A 22992-nucleotide genomic window follows, 5' to 3' on the forward strand; every position below is an offset into this window, starting at 1 on the left:
AAAAGTTAAAATCAGTTCTGCAGCGACAAATGAGAATTAACATAAATGGCTTTTCAGTGGGAATTATGGTCTGAAATTATAACACTTTTCGAATCTCTTGTTTAAATGCACAGAAAGGTTTGTCCCATATGTCAGTCATGTTTAAACATAACCTTTTAATCCTGACACACTTCAATATAATGAGAAAAGAAGTTTTTTCCCCTAAAGTCTCACTCAAAGAACTGAAAATATCAGTTTTACTAATATAATCATCGGGGGGTAAACTCTGGCTGAAGGATGGTTTCCTGAATAGAATATACATGTATAACCAGGCCAGCACCCAGAGCCCAGGCCAGCACCCAGAGCCCAGGCCAGCACCCAGAGCCCAGGCCAGCACCCAGAGCCCAAGGTCAGAGCTTAAAATTGTTGAAGGATCTTTATAAAGGGGTTTCTACACACCACTGTAACCTATGTTGTCAGCATGGTATGCAGAGCTTGCCAGGTTTACATTTTTGCAAATAAGATTCCTCAGGTCTTCTTGTCTTACTGAAATTTTAGCTACAGAAGCCATCTATAAACCGACCAACATACAGCAGTTGCACATTGATTGTATGATAGAATCTGTACACAGATTTTCTTTTCTAAATCATGTGTATTGAAATATATTGAGGTACAGTTATCACATCTGAGAACATCAATATCTGAATGACATTTTCAAGTAACGTGATTTACCACAACTCTGGATTTGTACAATATGTAATCAACCCCAAAATTTTGAAAGATAGACAAGTGAAGAACCAAGATACAAAACTGAATGAAAAGTTGAGGTAACGTCTTTAAAGTTACGCTTTACATTCTCTGATTTTTTATCCATTTAACAATAACCATGTGAAAATCTATTTATAAGGCAAATTATAATAGAAAAAAATGGTATATAACTCCTGGTTGTAGGTACAAGCGATGCCACAAGCAAAGGTTACAGAGGTTGCTAGAAAACATATGTTTGCTTACATATAATGTATAGAACTGAGGGTTTTTCTTTCTAATTGATTCAGCACATATGACAGAGTCAGCAACACATGCCATAGAGTTATACTATTCACAGTGGAGTCTCTCTCTCTCTCTCTCTTCTACAACCTTTGAGAAATATATTTATCAAATTTCAAAAAAAAAGAATTAATAAAATAATATGCATACACGTACTTCAACATATGAGAAAGTTGTATTTGAAAACACGGACAATGTGTTTCACTGGGTTTTGGCACATCTCTGTATAAAACATTCATATGTAAAACATTCTATTCTACCAGACAGAACAGCTTATACGAGAAGGAAGAGCATTAGTTATTACGAACAAATTTGTGAATACCAAAATGGAAATGAGATGAAAGCAACAAAAGAGAACACTGGTATTTTTTTTACTATAGAACATCCATAACAACCTGGAGTGGTGTTCAATATAAGGAAGAACAGCTTCCTCAAGCACAGTCCAACACAAGAACCCACAGACACATGCCAATACGTGAATCATGCGGTTGAAACAACTCCCTCCCTCACTTCCCTGGAGACAGGAGAGTACATACACCTGGATATGAGGAGGTCTCAAACTAACACAACCTACTTGCCAACAAGTCCTACTTCCCGAGTGATGTACATAACAAATGGCAGATTAAAAATCCTGAAAACACATACCATTACTATCGCAATATTGAGCACACACAGAATTCTTTGGCACAACCTTCTTGCTCGCAAATGACAGGCAGGAGTAACTACTGGATTGAGCAAAATAAGGTGAAAAAAAAGAATCTTTGACATATCATCTTTGATAGATTATGAGCCAATGTCATGCCCTGTCAGTATCTATGGCATTAAATATTGAGCCACTGTGTCATTCCTATTTAAGGTTTATCAGTTATTTGACACTCCTAATTATCTCTACATCTATAATATACACTGAGAAATATTCCTTTGCCTGAGACATCAAATATATTAAAGAATTCCACATTGATAAACCAGCAAAACCAGCTACAACAGGTTATGCATGTAATACAAAAATGCCTTCGTGACAAAACGTGTTGTCAAAGACTTTGAGAATAAAGCTGAATAGTATAAGACCCAGATTATCTTGAAAACAATCCACATTAAGCTCAAAAAGACACATTTCTTCAAAACGACTTTAAAATAAAAGCATCTTTCACGATTATCATTAACTAATGTCACAATTTTGGTCATTAATAATTATTCCATCTTATTAAGATTTTAAACTGGCTAAGAAAAAACGAGATTAAATTATTCAGCTGCATAATTTGCACTTTAATAAGGCCTTTAAATTTTCATGCTTGGACTGCAGCACTAGTAAAGTACTCACTCCTCAAGACCTTATTAGTAAAGGCCGGAGGATTAATATATGATAACATCAACTTCACACAAGTATAAGAAACAGATGATTTTGGTAAAGATAAATCGGAAGCAAACCTTCTTCCACAAGGTTCTTCAAAGCCTATAGACACACTTAACTTAAGAATCTATTCCCTTGATACTTTCTCTCTCAACTACCTATAATGGTACAGAGGCGAACTAAGAACTTCCAATCCTGCTTCTTTGAACAGTCAGTCACTCGACACCAAATGAGCTGTAAATAAAAGCCATGATCATTGTTACTTGGCACCTGATGGTCACACAAACTGATCGTCTCAGATGTGTTGGAAGTGGCGTCACTCCCCCTCCACCACCACGTACACACGAGCGGACACGGGACGAGACGCACCACTACCATCACGGGAAACGGCGTCCTTAACAAGTGTGTAGGACTTCAGAAAGATAAAATGGCTTTACGGTATTGTACGTATGATGAGCTGTGTATATATATATATATATATATATATATATATATATATATATATATATATATATATATATATATATATATATATATATATATATATATATATATATATATACCATTGCTATAATTGAGCTTTCGGCTTCGTCTGTCAGAGGTGCACTGAGTAATATACAAACTCCCTCATCTATGAGGCTATCTATAATTATGTCTTTGCCAAATGAGCACCAGAATAATCAAGCAGACTTTATGAGCTGATGGAAGGGGCTTCAGCGTAACCAATGATCCATCATTTAAAAGAAAGCTGTTTATGAATGACCTATGCAGAATGATTAATAAAATAAATAGATATTTATGCTATACTTAACAAGAAGCTATCAACCAAAACCACATCCAAATAGAAATCAATTGCAGCAACCATATCACAACCTAATTGTAACAGCTACCTTGAATTATATATATATATATATATATATATATATATATATATATATATATATATATATATATATATATATATATATATATATATATATATATATATATATATATATATATATATTGCTGTTGAGCATTATTAGAATCTTTACATCGACTACACAGTATATAGTAATGTTATCCTCCGTTACATGGCCAATTCTAAGTGACAAAGATGGTACTTGACGCTGTCACTTGACGGTAACTATACGTGTTGTATGCTATGTGATCCGTTTTCATTGTATACACAAGTCAAGACAAGGCACCAAGATATGCTATCACATACAACCAACCAAGTCATTATTACATTTTTCTCTTTTTCTCTATACTCATGAACACATCAACGTATTGCCACACTTACCTGGTACACAGCATTCATGAGTGCATTGTTTTGACTGTGTTTATGGCAAAGTCTGATACATGGCTGTGTTTGCCTTCTATGGTGATTATTCATTAATCAGTTATATATTTAGTTGGCAATGATTTACCGAGGCAATCATGAGGAATTACTGATTACAAAAAGCCTATCGAATTCATTTTATCGTCCAATACAGTTTCAAGTAGAGCAAATGAATAAGAAAAAAAATATTGGCAACCAAATGTAGAATACCATCTATTCACGAATCTAGTTCATATTGTACTTCATATGGAGAACATTGTTGAGGTGAAATTCGTCCAGCAGACCCATCTGTTGGCGGGCCTGGCGAGCATGATTACACAGGTCGTGGGCGTACGCGCACGTAGCAGGAACAGCTAAGATCTTTCTGGCCAGGAGTCTGAGAGTTGAGAGGCCAGAGGCTGAGGTTCCCGACCACCAGCCCAAGATGTCGTCGTCTTCCAGATGAACCTGCAGATAATCAGCAGCATTATACATTGATCAATGTTTAAATAATCAGGAGCATTATAACTTGACCAATAAGTGATCAGGAGCATTATACAGTGATCGATACCTAAATGATCAGGAGCATTATAAATTGATCGATACTGAAATGATTAGGAGCATTATAAATTGATCGATCCTTAAATGATCAGGAGCATTATAAATTGATCGATACTGAAATGATTAGGAGCATTATAAATTGATCGATACTTAAATGATCAAAAGAATTACATCAATTGGTACCTAACGCAACAGTAGACTTACTGATTAATGCCTATACCCATTTCCCAAACGCCACCCTTGAATGTCGACAATAAAGAGAGAGAGAGAGAGAGAGAGAGAGAGAGAGAGAGAGAGAGAGAGAGAGAGAGAGAGAGAGAGAGAGAGAAGAGTCGACATAAATGTTTAGGTTATACCCTCAGACGACATCATAATGGTTAACACTCTCTACAATGTCCTGGTAACAGTGTGGTTAAAAGGCACTCCATGTCATGAAGACGAAGTATTCCCTCTCTTCATATTATCACTATTAACCATCATAAGATACTGCAGGTAAATATAGCATTAAATCATCACAATAACAGATCGTACACATGTTGTTTGTCACAAGGACGTGAATAATATTTTTGTCCCTCACCTACGAGCAAAAAAATGTCAATGAATATATATATATATATATATATATATATATATATATATATATATATATATATATATATATATATATATACACACACACACACAGAGTATAACAGCAGGTTTTTGTTCATATGGAAAAGTTACCCCTGGCCAAACCCCGATTTTGCGGCAACACCGCGTGAGGAACAAGCCAATGATTACTGTACTTGAAACAAATTGTCTGTACAATAATCATATAGTCCTCTGCATCATCACAGACTCCGTAGTTATATATCTAATGAATATCCAGTGACGTTAAACGTAATATCAGTGTCGTTATCTGCGACAGAAAATATCGTATCATAATGTCCCTGGCTTTTCACAGAAAGAGAAGTAATTTCAGTGGTAAGACCATTTTAGACATCACAAAAGATAATTACCGGTGAATTGAAACAAACTGCAGCATATTTATACGTGAATTATCTCTATCTTTGTGTTTTACATTTTACACTGTGGCATTACGTAAACCAGTTGACCTTCCGATGAATCAAGTCTGTTTCCTTATAGTCATTTCTTTATCAGGTTATGATTATCATTATTATCATAAAACGAACACAATACCCTGAGTCATTTGAGATGAAAAAGATCACAGGAAATTTGATTTCTAATCACTTGAAAATGACTGAATTTACGCCAGAACATATGAGTACATGACGCTGTGAGGAGCCTAAAATAGGACTACGCCAGAACATATGAGTACATGACGCTGTGAGGAGCCTAACATAGGATGCACATATCGTATGTTGTATATTGCAACCTCAGTTATTACTCCGACTCGTTACTTACAACTACTGTTTTCTATGCATGTCTGACGACAGCTGCCTTGTAGATATGTACAACCATTCATAAATTCTTGGCTCCTAAACATACATAAATTTAGCACTTAAATACATAGGATCTCAGCTAGCTCTCCTGATCAATATTTCTGTAGAAGTTGTGGCGAAATATAGCACCATTAAAATCCCTTAACTGAATACATTAAACATTATCTACAGTAATTACGTTACTGTATAGATCAACACCGACACAATGACATTAGGCTACGGTGTTGTCCCCTGAGCAGCGCATCTGTCCCCGCCACCAGTGTGAGCCCTCTTCACCCTCACATGTATGTACGTCTATCGCAGTATATAATATGCGACTCAGGGTAGCGTAGCTAAACATAAGCAATTTACGCACCTACACGGGTTTTTTCTTCTATGGTTTTGAGTGTTTATCGTAATTCTGAAGACTTTTCTCTTAAGTATCCTGAAAAATTGATAACCATTCCAATCATAAGTATAAACACATATATCTTAGTAAGTAAAGTTCGTCAGTGAAAGATAATAAGTGGCGTGGAGAGTGGATGAGGACTGAGGGATATTTCAGGAAGCATATACAGAATATGCCTGTATAGCTTATGGCAACTATAGCATACTAAAGTTAGAGGCAACATCTTGCAGGTATAAGGTATTATACTAGTAAGATAGGACACCCGATGTGTGCAGCAGACAATGAACGTTTGTTACCTAATCATGTAACGCACAATAGTTGCACCTTCCTGTTATCATGTACAAAAACAATGACAAGTTTGTCCTTATCAATAATATGTGGAAATCCAGATAGCAGACTCCTGCAGATGACACAGAGTTTGTTCGACTTGCTGTTCGGGGAAGACGACTCACCTCGAAGCTGGTCTTACATAACGCTGTTATAACCGTATAAAGGAGTTAAAAGTCTGCACGTCATTCAAGCTCGGTTGTACATAGAAACGCTGGCGGGGAGCGCTATCGGTGGTGGGTTGGGTTACGTCTACCTGAATATAACCAAGTGTGACGACAAAGTCCGCGTCATTTTGATACTTGTCTGGATGGCCCACCTTTAAGTCATCAATGTTTATTAATAAATCATGGTGTATGATGAGGAACCATTCGTCCATGGGCCGTATTTAAATCAGTGTTGCCCCGTCAGTAAACAAATTAAACCTTCTTGGAGAAATTTGTAATCTTCGTTACTTAATACTTGGAGCACACGCCCGCCGAGCAGGGAGAGGCCCGGAGCAGGGAGGGGCACAAGCCAACCAACCAGCCCCTCTGGCCATACATCACCAGTTTCCACCAACAGTTTGAACACAAAAGACTCACTTAAGGATTTTCCCCAACTATCGCTTCGTCAGAAGAAATACAAAAAATAACCTCAAGAGTAATTTCCCACTTGGGAGAAGTTTGTGTCTATAATTGTTCGTTGTCTTCATCCCGGTGTTCATTAAGTTATCGTGTGTATCATGATGGACGTTAACTTACACGGTAATAATGTCTTACTTCGTTGCTTTCCCCGACCCTTTGACCTCTCTCTCTCTCTCTCTCTCTCTCTCTCTCTCTCTCTCTCTCTCTCTCTCTCTCTCTCCAAGATATTCAGAAAACGGAAACCCTCACCTCAGTAAACAGGTCTCGATCGATTTTCAGTTGTTAATACCTGTGAACCGGGGATCAAATCCACGTAAAATGACCAAAATCATAAATGAACAAAAATAATCTCAGTACAGAGCACATTATAGGGTAGAACTGTGATTGCTATTCGTGTGTTACGAAGAGACAGTTTTACACTCGCGTTGCCCGATCTCTTACTTTGTATACATGTGCCACAACTTTCCTTCACACACACACACACACACACACACATACTCCACCCTCAGACAGAGACTCATTCATCGACCAGCCTCGAGGGAGGATGAACATCTGGGCTGGATGTAAGCCGACAGCCACGGCTAGGATTCGAACCCATGCAGGCTCGACCCCAGGCTGGCCCATAGGGGCTTACTGTCTGGAACGGTGTCTATATGAAGAATGCTACGTAACGGAACACGAATGTGGTTCAAAAAATTTTTGACTGAATGTTTATGACATTAATGGTCTACAGCACCCACTTATTCTTTGCGCGTCGTAGAAAGCGACTAAGCGGGGTGGGAGCGGGCGGCTGGAAATCCTCCCCTCCTTTATTACTTTACAAAAGAAGGAACATAGCAAGGAGCCAAGTGAGGGATTTTTCCCTGTAAGACTCTGCCATCTGTTGTTGACGCCACCTGCTGGCGACACTTTCCCTGCCCAGGTAACCCAGACGGCGCACGGAGCCCCCGTCAGTTCCCCAGGTCGGGTAAGAGCGATCGCTCGAGACCTACCTTCATGTTGACGTAGGCCATGACCTCCTCGCTGTCGGAGACAGAGGTGTCCGGCGCGGGGTTGTCCATGTACTCGCGGAAGGGGTGGACGTCATGCACTGCTGTGGCGGTGGGCGGGTCACCATGGCCGTGGGCGTTGTTCGGGCGGCGGTTCGTCTTGAGGTTCAAGACGCCCGAGTTAGCCTCCGTCACAGCCACTGACTTCATCATCTCCAGGACGTGGCGGTGGACCTCCGACTTCTCCGTCTCCGTCAGGACCTGCGGACCAATGGACAGCTGTAAGCAAAGCTTGGGACACCATCATCATCATCTCTCTCTCTCTCTCTCTCTCTCTCTCTCTCTCTCTCTCTCTCTCTCTCTCTCTCTCTCTCTCTCTCTCTCTCTCCGTACAGTTCCTAAGATTTCAACCTATGGCACGAAAGATGATGAACAGATTGGCCAAAACAAATTATGATTGTGGAGGAAATACCAGAGCTATTAGTGAGAGGTACATACATACATACAGAGTATGGTCATATTTCATAAGCCTTAAATGCACAAGGTGGACGAAAGGATGGCAGATGAGGACTGCGAACTGCGAGCAGCGACAGTCTAGTGAACCAGAGGAGTAACAACAGAATGAACACATACCGAGCTGTATGCTGAAGCCTCCTCGCTTCTCCAGTAAACATCGGAAAATTCATGAAGAATTCAGTCTCTAAGTTTACGTCATCTCTGAATTTCCAGTCGAGTGAAGAATATAGATAATAAAAAGGAAAAACGACACACGTGAAGTTCATTATGAATGTTAGTTTAAGAGACTTTCCTGTTGGTGTCCGGTTCTCACATCCTCCCTGTAAGATGTTCCTTGCGGCCGAGTGTTGTGGTGGGCGAGGCTACCATTAGCATGCAGCGAGTCATGACTGGACAGACGGCTCCTCACACTCCACCAACAGGATGCGGACACACCTGGCCTGGCCTGCTCGCCAGCATCCTACAGTATTCCTCACGTCACCACTACGACGCACGCATCCCAGGCTTGCGTCAGTGTACGTAATTCCCAACCTTTATGTTCAATCGCCAACTTTCCTCCCCCTCCTCCTCCTCCTTATACATGTGATGAGGGATGGAGACATACAAAAGTATATCTTATGTACTTACATCCACATCATATGACAGAGGAGAGGAGTCGTTGAAAATTGGCTTGTATGGTATCACATATCACATGGCTACGTAGCTACCTAAAAGAATAAGATCAAATCCGATGAACTATGTTTCTACAACCAGGGGATGGTAAAGGTTGTAATAATCACAAGTGTGTGTGACTAAACGTGTCTGATATCTTTTCCCCGTGACCCATCTCGGCCCACACAACATCCACGTGATGACCTTGTGACTCCTTGGGTTGACAGAGGTGTTGTCACTCGTACATAAGACCCACCTGCAGGTAACTCTGCCATGTCGAGATTCATTTTTTTTTTCTCCCGAAGGAATTTATACTACCGGCAGATGACATGATTATCTTATGGTTCTGTTGTACACACAAAACCATATCTTATCTGTGATTTCATTTATTGATAATTTCTCGATCTTGAAGTCATTTATCATCAGATTTGGTATATTTATTATTTGTGGCCTAAAGACGTGAAACGATGTTCCTAAAAGATTCAAGATTGTGTTGTACTGTACGTTTGGCAGTGCGGTTGCCGGCCACTCGGCTCTAGCTCATCGTTCGGCGACAGCTGCCGCAAGTCTGACCGAAGTTGTTGTTCGGCACCAAGGACAAAAGACGCTCATGTAACTCCGCTGCCCACAGGAAACAAAGTATTGCCTCAGGCGTTGTTAGGCAATAGGAAAGAGCCGTCTGCATTCTCCTCACCCACTCCCTTTACCTGAATTGATTTTATAAACTAATCACTTTTCAGTGACATGTCGTATTTATTGCCTGCTCCACTGCCAACGCCTGACGGCGTCAGTCCCTGGCAACGCATGGCGACGTATGAAACTTTTCCTAGAATAGTAACATTGAGTAACAAGGATTTCCCGACCAGCCCCCAACGCCTAGATCTCCTTCAAGGTGTGAGGGGATGTGACAGGATCCATGATCCGCTGTATGGTAGATAATTAGCAGTAAAGGAGAGGAGCTGTTTCAGTGCCGTCAAGGATCTGTTCAGAAATGTAAGATAAGTTAATTGCAACAGTACTTGAATTAGCTTCTGGAGGGTCCTCTACCGCCCACTGCACTAGACTTAGGACTCATCTTCAATCCAAACTAAGTCATGGAACCTTACTCGTAGAGGAGGACCTCCCTCTGCCTGTGACCCTAGGATCTCAGACGCCACAGCAGGTTGAAGCCAGTTACCATATGTTTCGCACAAGTTAAGGGACATCCTGGCTGTGAGAATCATCACATGTCTCCTGCAGGTGAAGAGGTTGACCTGGGCACACAGCTTCGGCATCGTGATAACACATTCAATAAGCTTTTCCTCCGTCGTATAATTCCCACGGCTGCAAATGACCGGTGTTCTGGACACACGTTATTCATTACTAGCACAACATTGTGCCATCCACCAGAGGAACCCATCCCTGTCAGAACTCTCACAAGAGATGGGCAAGGTGGGGTCAGGTCTCCCAGCTGTCTGTGCTCATAACGGGACCAGATTCTTCTTTTTTTGTAAAGTAAGGTCAATCTCTCACGCCAGATGTCGTCAACACCTGTAAAGTTAAACGTACGAGATGTCTTGGGAAAGGCTACAAGAAGACAAGTCTTGACTCACAGAATATTGTATCAGAAACGCCTTACTCACAGAAGGTCAGACGAGAGATCTGTTGACGTTAAGGTACATAACATGAAGAGATGTACTTCATGATGGTCTCGCTGCCTCCTCGTAAACAGTTCCTGTTTTAAAGTTTTTTCTTTTATTATCCAGGTAAGCAATGTTAGCATGATCCGGGAAGCGGGGTTAATGGGGGTTAATTTCAGCATGACTCGTTTACCATGTAGTGAGATATCAGGCAATCTTATTAGGCTACAATGAAGTTTATATATATATATATATATATATATATATATATATATATATATATATATATATATATATATATATATATATATATATCATCACTGGGGATAGGAAGAAAGAATACTTCCCACGTATTTCCCGCATGTCGTAAAAGGCGACTAAAGGAAGGCGGGAACAGGGGACTGGAAACCCTACCATTCTAGTATTTCAGTTTCTAAAAGAGGAAACAGAAGGAGTCGTCTGTTTTCCTGATGCTACCTCCATGAAACGGAAACGGCGATCAAGTATGATAAATGAATTTATATATATATATATATATATATATATATATATATATATATATATATATATATATATATATATATATATATATATATATATATATATATATCACATATTAGCCATTTACCGCGTTAGCGAGGTAGCGTAAAGAACAAGGACTGAGCCTTAGAGAGAAAATCCTCACTTGGCCCCCCTCTCTGTTCCCTCTTTTAGAAAAGTAAAAACTGGAGGGGAGGATTTCTAACCCCCCCCCCCCCCCCGCTTCCTTCCCTTTTAGTCGCCCGGTCCTCTGTTCTTGGCGCTACCTCGCTGGTGCGGGAAATGGCGAATAGTGTGGAAAAAATATATATATATATATATATATATATATATATATATATTCCTATGAGTCCACACGGAAAATGAAACGCGATAAGTTCTCAAGTGCACTTTCGTGTAATAATCACATCATCAGGGGAGAGACAAGAGAGAAATATAACAGTCAGTTGATATACAACCAAGAGACGTAGCTAGGACGCCATTCGGCAAACATGATATATATACCTCATTTATCAAAAATCTCTGCAACACATATGACTACACATAACCTCTACGCTATCACAGGAAAGACATATACACGCAGTAACGCACGACCAGAAAACTCGCTCCCTGTACAGTACATATATAGATAATTACTTGTAGACCATCTGTCACGCGCGTATCATACGCTTTCACGTAGATAACGGCAGAACCATTTGATTATTCATTTCTGCTTATACTGAATAAATTAGGACATCGTATGTGAACATTAGCAGAAATCAATACGTATGTAACATTATTACTACAAAAATGAATAATATAAGGCAGTGCTTTAAATTTTGTAAACAAAATACTGCCAGATTTGCTTTCCTAGTTAACTGTTTTAAGTTTCCTCTCGGATCACGTAAAGCCAGCGTCACAGTTGCATTTCTTACGTAAATCTATTGAATCAATTTCGACTTTCGTATTTTCTTTTTTCGCATGCTTTGTGCTGTGTCATGCACCCCAGTAAGAACCAACGGGCTAGTCATTCCGTCGTTGTTGACATGAACAAAGATTGTGCTGAAGTTTTGGAAGCAGTGGCTCTCTTAACTTTACTTGTGTTCACTAGACAGTGTAGATAGACCAGGTATGCTGAAAATGTGTAGATGGGTGCGCATATGGTTGGCGAGAAGAGAATATGAAAGTATATTTCACAGACTCGTGCGAAAATTGAGCTTTGAAGATACTTAAGACGACCAATCTGGCTGGATAAGGTCCAGTACAGTGAGCTGCATAGCTTAGTAACTCTGTCACTGAGAAAAAAAAGACTGAAATGAGGGAGGCAATGACTACAAGGAGCTCATCCACTCACACTTCGCTTCTTTACAACAGGTTAGTCCCTACAGAAATTAGTACTTCATAATTCATGTAATCGCATAGTGATAATTTACGCTCACGAATCATAAGATATTTTTTGACGAAAAGTTTCGGTATGAAGACGAACAGTTTTGCATTGCTCAGTGGGCCAGTGAAATTGACATTACATCATGAAAAATTGGCGACATGTCAGAAAACTGACACAAGAAGTCACTGTGAAGCCTAACCTTTCCGTGCGCCCCTTACCGTAGGTCTTACCCCTGAAGAACGTCCTTCCAAATATCACACGACAAAATTTACAATCACTGTAACGTAAACAAAATTTCCAAAAGGAAATACCGACAATATTGATAAGGAAGGGACGATGTGCACGCAGTCAAATTAGCCCCAGTAAGTAGGCTCGTGTGTGGGAAGCTGAAGGAGTCGTTGGTTGACCTGCCCTCACTACCTGAAGACGACGTCGTGAACAGTGATACTCTTGAAATAAACTCATCTCCCCCGTCGGGTGTGGGTGGTATTTTGATGTATAAATCTGTCACAGCAAGACAAAATATATCCAAAGATGTGTCTACCTTGGTTTTGTGTTTGGTTAATTAGAACTACATTGTTATGGACATACTAATTTTACATAGGGATTTGTGAGGGGAAAACACTGAGGCGACTTGTTGATACACGAGTTGATGTAGAAGTCATAGGTCTTTCGAATGTAAGTTTAGTCTTTCGTACATGAATGTCGCCTGTGTAAGAACACGCATTAAAAGTAGGACAGTGTTTTTATGGTCTATCAGAGTTATAGCAGTATCTGTGAATATCTAAACCGGCAAAGTTTTGGTTGTGATTCTTGTCCTCTGCACACAAACCATGGGAGCAACCAATCTCTACAGTACATCAAATAGCCTCTAAATTATGGATTCTTATTGATGATTATCTCGGCGGACACTGGACTAGCACGTCGTTTGTCACTTGGATGACCTTTGCCAAAAAAAAAAAAAGTTTATCATCAGAAATGATCCCTTGGAGTGCAGATCGGGTTCTTTTAAGTCATGACACACCGGAGGCAAGCAATTACACCGACCGCGTATTTTTCATCTTTTACATTGAGTCTCATCACTCACAGTTTAAGTTCTAGGCTTTGCATGTTTTGTAAGTTCAACAATCAATTGTTCTTTGCTCTTTATCTGCTTTGCAAATCTGCAGTATTCCACGAAGATTTCGCACTTTTAAATTCATTTTATTCATGTTAACCTACAGAACTGTTTCATGAGGCTTTTTTTTTTTCTTCTTCCCAAAAGAAGGAACAGAGGGGGCCAGGTGAGGATATTCCAAAAAAGGCCCAGTCCTCTGTTCTTAACGCTACCTCGCTAACGCGGGAAATGGCGAGTAGTTAAAAAAAAGAAAGAAAAAAAAAAAAAAAATATATATATATATATATATATATATATATATATATATATATATATATATATATATATATATATATAATTGGAGTGATTTGGTGGACAAGGGAGACGTGGTCACTAGACGGACTGAACTAGGGTATCTGAAGCAACCGAGGGAATCACGGAAAGGTCTGTGGGGCCTTGTGGACAGAGGCTGTGGTTTTTCGGTGCATAACACATACAAATCACCGATAGAGAATGGATGTGAGCAAATGAGGGCTTCCTCGTCTGTTCCTGGCTAACGCGAGAAACAGCGAAAAGTAATATATATATATATATATATATATATATATATATATATATATATATATATATATATATATATATATATATATATATGCTAGAGACTTGCACATTGACAAAGCGCTTCTTCATTTTTCTCTGAACGTTAAGATGTTTCGTCAAGCGAGACCAACATCTTCATTTACGCTTCTTCACACAGCTTACCTCCAATGCACACGACAAAAAAATCATCCCTTTGCCACCGTCATATGAAATACCTCTGTAGTCTGAGCAATTCATATGCTGCGTCTGTCCACATCTTAACCCCAGCTTCTACTTCTCTTAGTATTAAAGTATGTGTCCCTAAATCTGATCTCTCAAACTGTCACCTGCAGTATGTCGTCTATATATATCGTCTTAAAAAAAAAAAAAAATGCTCGTGCATGCATCTTTCCGAGGAGTTCAAAGCATCATATATTTCTCTCACTTCACTGCTTATAGATATATCCTCTCTCCATATAGACAAGGGAAATTTCATGCTTCCATTGCTCTATATACTGCCTTCCCGGACCTCACAAAACTTAGGTTACGCATGTGAGAGCCGGGACAAACACTCCTGCATGCGAGCTCGTTACACAATCCAAGGGTCAATAAGTATTCTTCCCATTCACCGGAGCTCTCTCAGCGCAGTCCCTCCGGCAAGATAATATTTACATTAGATCATAGACAGTAATGGCACCAGTGCTGAGCCCCCGACTACACTCGAATATTTTCGCCCGGTTTGAGCAGGTAGCCTAGCTGATACTTTTGCCCGGTTTGAACGGTAGCGTAGTCGAAATTTCGCCCGGTTTGAGACGGTAGCCTAGTGGTAACGTTCGCTTTACGTACACTTGTGATTGAAATTCATTGAAGTTGAAATAATTAATTCCCATATCAGCCATTACAGGGATGCAGAAATTCACAGGTAACAGCATTTTAAGAACTTACTCTTGCTCTGGTGGATGTAAGTTGCTGTGTTCAGCCGTCCTGAACACAGGTGGTGATGCCCTTGACAGATATCGTCTTATCTCTAACATCTTCAGAGTAAATTACGCAATAAATTCGGGATCAGGTTTGCGGGTGTATGCATTTGGATTACATTTGAATATACACTTGATTTTGATTGTTTAAGTAATTAACACACTACAGGCTGAGAAGTAGCGGTATCCTTTACTATGAACAGCTATTTATGACGCTATGACAGAAATGATTTTCTGCAGTTCGAGTCTGCGGATAATGCAGATGTGAATTATATTTCAACAAAGGTTTGTTCGCTTATGTTCTAAACTATCTTCTATTCGATAGTCGTTCGTAGAGTTGATTTCCTAAGTCAGGACGACATTGATATCCATTTTTTTTTTTCTACCGTCCAGCAAAATGCAACATTGGATAATTTAGGATACATATTACACTTCCTGGTGCGCCATGTTCATACTTCTGCACAAGAGTGAGTTGTTGTCGAGTAAAAATTTGGCAAAGAAGTAATCTACCACTCTGGACTTGAGGGGCTGATACCTCTACGATAGAAAGGTATCATTTGACTTTGAACTATTGCCCGCGAGCGATAGCGATGACATGAAATTAAAGATTACGGTCTTTATGAGGAGATGGGAATCACGCGATAGACCCGACCGGAGCACTTTCTCCCTCCTCTCACAGTTCAGTCTGATAAGTAAATGTCGCCAGCGTCGCGTAGTTCGCAGCCATGTAAAGCATCCCCTCTCTCTTAGCTACATAAATCTTAGACAGGATGTTAAGATAACTCACCCGTGATAACTTTAATAACGGATTACTACCGCCAACGCTGAGATGAAGGGAAGGTGATCACGTCCATTTACACGGACGCTAACGTAGGTTCTCATGTCTCACCTTCTTTGTCTTCACAAACGTCTATTTTCATCAAGACGCCACAATGAGCTAGATATAAATTGTTTGCTTGTGGTACTGGTACGATAAGAGCTTCAATGTGATCCTCGTAGGTTACCATTACCAAGCAGGAGACAGTCGGATGCTACATTAATTCCGTGTATCGTCTCTGACTTCTTTAACAGCCCCTGGGAAGGGGGGAAAGGGGGGTTACAGCACCAACAGCCCGTCTTGTGACACAGCACCAACTGCCCGTAATGAGACACAACACCAACAGCTCGTCCTGTGACAGCATCAATAGCCCGTCCTAAGATACAGCACCCAAAACACGTCCTGTAACACAACACCAATAGCCTGTCTTAAGATACAGCACTCACATCCCGTCTCGAGACACAGCACCAACAGCCCGTTCTGAGACACAACCTCAAGGGTCTTCTGACAGCTTAAAAATGTACAATCATTCCATCCGACTCTTTTCCCAATATATTGTTTACACTCACACTAAAGCTCAGGAGATTTGTTACGCATGACCTCCTTCTGCTGAATCCACGTTTTCTCTCACATTTTCTTTTAGCCGAGAATTCGTATTGTATCTGGTCCCTACTCATGTTTTCTCTGTATTTACGGATCACCTTTGATGAGGGACGCAAGCCTGTTGTGATGATTCAGGGCGACGACCCTACCCGTCGCGCCTTTCCAAAAGACAACAGCTATTCGGTCGGTCTCTGTCATCCGAGGAGCTAGCTAGCTGAAGTGTTTGCGTCTATCTACTTTCGCTAGACTTCGCAGTACTCGACAAACCACTACGTCACATGATTGTGGCCGAAGGCAGCTAAAGATTGGGCTGTTGTGATGCCTGTTTTAAGCCTCAGAACTCCTTTTACTCTCTCAATACGCAGCTGGGAACAAAGACTTACCTGATGACCATAGTATGGTGGTCCGTGGCTTAACCTGAGGAACTTACGTATGTGTTTGTGATATACTGGAAGTAACAAGGGATTCTTATGGAAGTATCACAAATACTGGAAAATAAAAGTTCGTAACTTGAAACTGGAAAAGCTGATGCGTTCTTTGTCACTGTCCCCCCCCCCCCTTCCCCGCCCCAAGCAGCAGTAGTGCATGATTGTCTCCTTCACTAGCAGTGGACGAGTTAGTCTTCCCCAGTAGCAGTGGACGTGTGTAGTCCACCGTCCACTCCACCCTGCTATGAGGATTCCGTTGTTCGTTGTAGCTCTTACCATGTACAAGGCAGAATCATAGTACCTGGCACATCTTTCATGCATGTACTTATCAAAGACAAGGTACTTGAGATTGAATTATAAGAAATGTGAGATGTTCAAGCGTATCCATTCATGATGTTCAGCAACTCGTTTGGTGCTCATAAAGCCCAGTAAGAAAATAAAAAACCGTGGACGGTCACACACACACACACACACACACACACACACACACACACACACACACACACACACAAGCTTCCCATCAGATTTTATGGCCGTCTCTACAACTTCAAATGACCTGTATTTCCTATGTAAATGTTCAGTCGTATTCTACCATCGTAGACTCGTGCACCAGTTGAAAACTTTGCTTTCTGTCTTACAGTTAGTTGTTGGTGGAAGCAAGCGAGTGCGTTGGTGGCTGGAAAAATGCTCCCAAGGATGTGTAATTCCCTCACAGGCTGTGTGGCTAATGAGGGGAACATGGCCCAAGACATCCTAGTGTCTTGTGTAACGACCTTAGAAAATGTACAATGGATCATCTGCGGCGCTGTTAACACTTTCCTCCCATTGTCTCGTGCACGACCGACAGCTTCGGCTGTGAGAGGGCCAGTAACTGCTGCTGCGTCCAATTCCTGCCGTCGACCGTCTCTCACGTGCTCTCCGTCAGCCTTAGACAAGTGATTTCGCTCCTAAGACGATTGTCACTCGCGGGATTTTAGAAAAGGGAGAAAAAAATGAGGCATTACTAGGACAGGGGTTACCACTGGGTGGCGGAGCTGGGTTTGGCACCAGGGGCAAAGGGGCTGGTTACCTGCACGTGTGATTGGTTCTACCGACGGCGGCGCTGCGACGCCCACAGCCAGTATTTAACCCTTTTGAGCACGACGGTACGACTCTTGAGCAAGACGACACGACCCTTGAGCACGACGGTACGACCCTGGAGCACGACGTTACGACCCTTGAGCACGACGGTACGACCCTTGAGCAAGACGATACGATCCTTGAGCACACTAGTGCGAGTCTAGGGTGTAAAGGTCTTACTTTAAGACCTTACAGTCGTTGCTCAAGGGCTCGTATCGTAATGCTCAATAGTCGTCCCACCGTAGTGATGGGTCACACCTTTTCTCTGAGGTCGTACAGTCGTGTTGAAGGGTCGCAAAGTCTTTGTCCAAGGGTCGGATCGTTGTTTCTCAAACGATTGTACCGTTGTTGCTCAAGGGTCGCACTTTTGTGCTCAAAGGATCGTACTGTTGGTGCTGGCAGACCAGCTCGATGGCAAATGTAATGACTATCCGCATTTGAGGAAATGTTTTGGGGGGAAAACTTGACTTGATTTTTGATGTGAATGGCAACACTTTTCCCCAGAACAGCAACTGGGAAAAACCCAGCCTCTCACACACTGAGGAAAGGTTCCAGTGGTTCGTAAACCACCTCAAATTTGTCTGGGACAATCTCAGCAAGTTGGAGTACCGGAGATTTTAGCCTTGTGGTTGAGGAGGTGTTGTCTACTCAGGGTAATACAGACCTTAACGAAATTTATATCTTGAGGTTAAGCCATCGTACCGGACGATTTGATGACGGAAGATTTACTTTATGTGACATCTTTTATCACGAAGGTCCCCCCCACCCCCACGATCCCCCACCCCCACGATCCCCCACCCCCACGATCCCCCACCCCCACGATCCCCCACCCCCACGATGTCTGACAACAGGAAAGACAACACAAAGTCCGGAGGCCAAGTTGGTGATGTCATCACTTCAAGACAGGAACACTGACCAGAAAGTATGAAAACAACAGTTGCATGATTGCAAAGTTGCATGCGGCATAAACAACAGGATTAATGCCACCTCAGAAGGCGGACGGTCCGTTGGTGCAACAGTAGCTCCCAAGGGTCGTCCCTCACGGCCGGGTACCATGAGCATCGTAAGCAAGCGACGTAGACTAACGTCGCCTCCACGGCTGGAGGAGGAGAACGTTTGACGAGTAATATTAACATCGACGTTTTACTTGATATTCTTAGGAAATCGTTTATGAAAATAAATTGGAAAGTTCGGCGAAGTTACGTGGCACCTACCAAGGCCTCTGTACTATCCATCTTCATATACTGGTACAGTAATTAAAGGTCAGTCTAGCAATAAGGTTAATTGGTTCCCATATATGCAGATAAGAAAGCAAGTAATTCACTCTGTACTCTTATTTTCTGGCCTCCAAGGGGTAGGCGAGAGCTGACTTGTATCAGAACATAAAATATTTGATACCGTCGAAATCTTGAGGTAAATATTTTTTGCTAGTTATCCCATTAAAAAAAAATGATGTGTGCAGCTCAGTTATTTTCCCAGTGTGACGAGTCTTTTAAATGAACAAAGATGTACAGATATGTAGCCCCAAGGGTGTATATCTTTCTTAAAGTGTGTTGTTTGCTGTCGCTGTTCGAGTGTGTGACTCAGGTGCGAGCGTCTGCCTCCCAGACGTCTGTCTTATCTGTCTTTCTGTCTGCTACTAATCGCTCTACAGTTCCTATCAAAGTATGTTTATATGACATTGAGGTATGTAAGGTTTCAGGAAGGGCAGTGTACACATCTGTCTTAAAAGATGAGTACATCAGTCTGGAGGGTCTCTATGTGCCTGTCGCAAAGGAACACGCGTCCTTCGACAACAAATGGACGTGTATCGGCAAGAAATACACTCGTCTCTCATTACAAATGCGTCTGTCGCTATGGAATACTTGCCTGTCGTCAGCATGTATACGCCTGTTGCCCAGGACGACATCATCGTTTACTTCGTTTATCACCAAGCACTACGCTCGTATTTGTCGTCAACATAACGTATGGAATGCCAGGAGCAGCAAGCTTCCATCCTTACCCTGGACATAGGAAAGACATCCCCATTTGTTTCCGTGGACGCAGGCTCAAAAAATGCCAGGATTTTCCTTGAAAACAGATGTGGCATAAGCCCAGTGCTTCTGAGGACTGCATTAATACCGACCTTGACTAAATAATAATGAGAGAGAGAGAGAGAGAGAGAGAGAGAGAGAGAGAGAGAGAGAGAGAGAGAGAGAGAGAGAGAGAGAGAGAGAATTTGATAGACTGCAGAGTGAGACAAGAGGCGATATTGGAGGAGGTATAATACGGGTTGTTGTGGTGTGGTGGCCAGCCTGCCTGGTGGTGGGAGAGTCACACACACCCTCATACCCTCACAATACAGTAATCCCAGCAGCAGTACCCGCTTCCTCCCCGCCAAGGTCTCCACCACCGGCCTCCCTGGCGGGTTGGGTGACGGCCGTCGCCACCACCACAGCCACACTGCTGGTGGCCCTCACGATGTAGTACCGTCTGCCCCGCAGCTGATGCTCTGTGTACAGGAGTGGGCTGTGGGTATTGTGTAGGCTGCAGTGTAAGGTGCTGGGAGAGTCGAGTGTGGTGCTGGGAGGATGGGTGTTGGTACTAGTAAGGCTGAAGAATCGCTATTGGAGGAATGGGATGTGGTCACTGTGGAGGCTGGTGTATGGGTACTGTGAAGACGGGGTGTGGGTACTGGCTGGTTGGGGTGTGGGCACTGGGGAGGCTGGCGTGTCATACCGGGAGAGTACCTCTCATTAAAGTCATAATTCCGCACACAAACACTCACCCATGCAAGGAGTTCTCCCCAAGATCAGGTCAGACCCACATCCTCCTCTCCACCGTCAGCGATCCTCACTAACAATCAAAGATACGTCGCTAATCAAGAGACTTCAGTATCCCCAATTCCAAAGTCGACAAACCTACAGTCTCTCACAAAGCTACGACCTACTGCTATCGCCCCGATTCCCCAGCCCAGTCTGTGGCAGTTAGGTAAGATTGACAAAGGCATTGCAAGTTCCACAGACCCTCCTTCGGGAGTTTAATAATAAGAAGACCTTGCAAGTTCCACAGACCCTCCTTCAGGAGTTTGATACTAGAGGACTCCTCTGCTTCTACCCACAGCCTCGTCAGCATCTCATCCTTGGCCTCACGAAAGCTCGCGGCTAACTTCGTCAGGTTGTGCCCCTCTGAGGGGCCATCTCTACCTTATACTCTAGCTTACCTGGGGGTGTCCCCGTGCGGCACAAAGATAGGACACATGTGTTTCCTCATTTTCAAAAATGATGCCCTGATGGATGCACGTACTGCCCTGATGGATGCACGCACTGCCCTGATGGATGCACGTACTGCCCTGATGGATGCACGTACTGCCCTGATGGATGCACGTACTACCCTGATGGATGAATACACCACCCTGATGGATGTGACTCCTGTACCATCAGTATTACTGTTGACAACAACTCCCCCGACCCGTATCGTTCTCCACGACAACACCCTTAATAACCTAGAACCACCTGGACTACAACCAACCAACCACCACCATCACCACCTCGACCAAGAACGCCACCATCAACCAAAGCCCCCGAGACCTCGGCCGTGCACACCACCCTTACTTCCTAGCCTGCCTCTCCCAGACAGCTCACTACGACCCATTCCTCCCCCAGGTTGCTCAGTCCGCCAATCTCGAAGCGACGACTTCAAATTGTGTCCATCTTTATACCTACAACGATCGTAAGCTAATCTACTGCACACTCCATTCTGTGGTCTTTGTCAGACCACAATGGACGGATGATTATGACATAAAGATTGCTTAGAAGCTTATGGTCTTTGTGGAGTGAATTCATCCGGTTTCATCCACTGTGGATATCATCAGCGATCGCCAAGTGAAATATCCTCCTCAACTAGAGCAGTGCTCACGTGAAGGCTGTGTGTTTAACACTTCCCTTATCTCAGCCTCGTAATACCCTACTGTTCTTGATATATTCTCTCCAACATATTTTGAATTTAGGATGGGAAATGACTCCACAGATCATTAGTCTGCATTCAAATGCTGCTCTTGGATGCTTAGGGACAGAAGTGTGGGCACTGGAGGGAAGAGCACGGTTACTAAGGAAGTGGGCAGTACATACTGGAAAGGTAAAGGTATTTGGACGGAGTGTAAGTACTGGAGGAGTTAAGTTAGGAAATGGGTAGATTGTGTGTCATGGGAGGCTCAACACCGTGTGCTTTAAGGCTAAAGTGGAGATAATAGAGAGGTGATGGTGGGTACTGGGAGGGAACAGTGTGGGTACCGGGAAGGTGGAATAATGGTACTGGGAAGTGTGCAGAGGTACGCACAGAGCAAAACATTGGTACAGGAGGGCATAAGACGAGGTTTTAGGTACTGTGAATGTGACATGTAGGGTACTGGTCTGGTACTGGCAGGAGGGCGAAGTGTGAAAAATTACTCTTAGGGTGAAGTGTGGGGTACTGGTAGACGTGAAGTGTGACAACCGCAGATGAGGACGAGTATGGTGCACTCACCCTCTCTGTAGTATGTCATGCTTGACAAAGTAAAAGGATTTTGAACCCCATCGTCGTCTTAGGTCAGTCAAGGGGTACCTAAGTTTAGACAACCATGACCGGCTGAGTAAGGGGCCGGTAGGCGGATAAGACGGGTGATGTGGGGGGGGGGGGGGTTGCCTCACGTGT

At 42.4% G+C, this 22992-nt stretch overlaps 1 protein-coding gene across 1 annotated transcript in view; it reads right to left on the reverse strand.

Annotated features, from left to right (window-relative positions):
• Nucleotides 1-2855: 2855 nt before the first annotated feature.
• Nucleotides 2856-22992, reverse strand: part of BEAF-32 (Boundary element-associated factor of 32kD) — a 71598-nt gene continuing 51461 nt past the window's right edge. The window contains exons 2-3 of the mRNA XM_071665244.1: nt 8014-8271; nt 2856-4145 (exon numbers count right to left, since the gene is read on the reverse strand). Coding sequence (XP_071521345.1) covers nt 3924-4145; nt 8014-8271 — 480 coding nt within the window. The 3' untranslated portion in view covers nt 2856-3923. The remainder of the gene's footprint in view (nt 4146-8013; nt 8272-22992) is intronic.

This window comes from Panulirus ornatus, chromosome 9, assembly GCF_036320965.1.
Source record: "Panulirus ornatus isolate Po-2019 chromosome 9, ASM3632096v1, whole genome shotgun sequence".
Taxonomy (NCBI): Eukaryota; Metazoa; Arthropoda; class Malacostraca; order Decapoda; family Palinuridae; genus Panulirus; species Panulirus ornatus.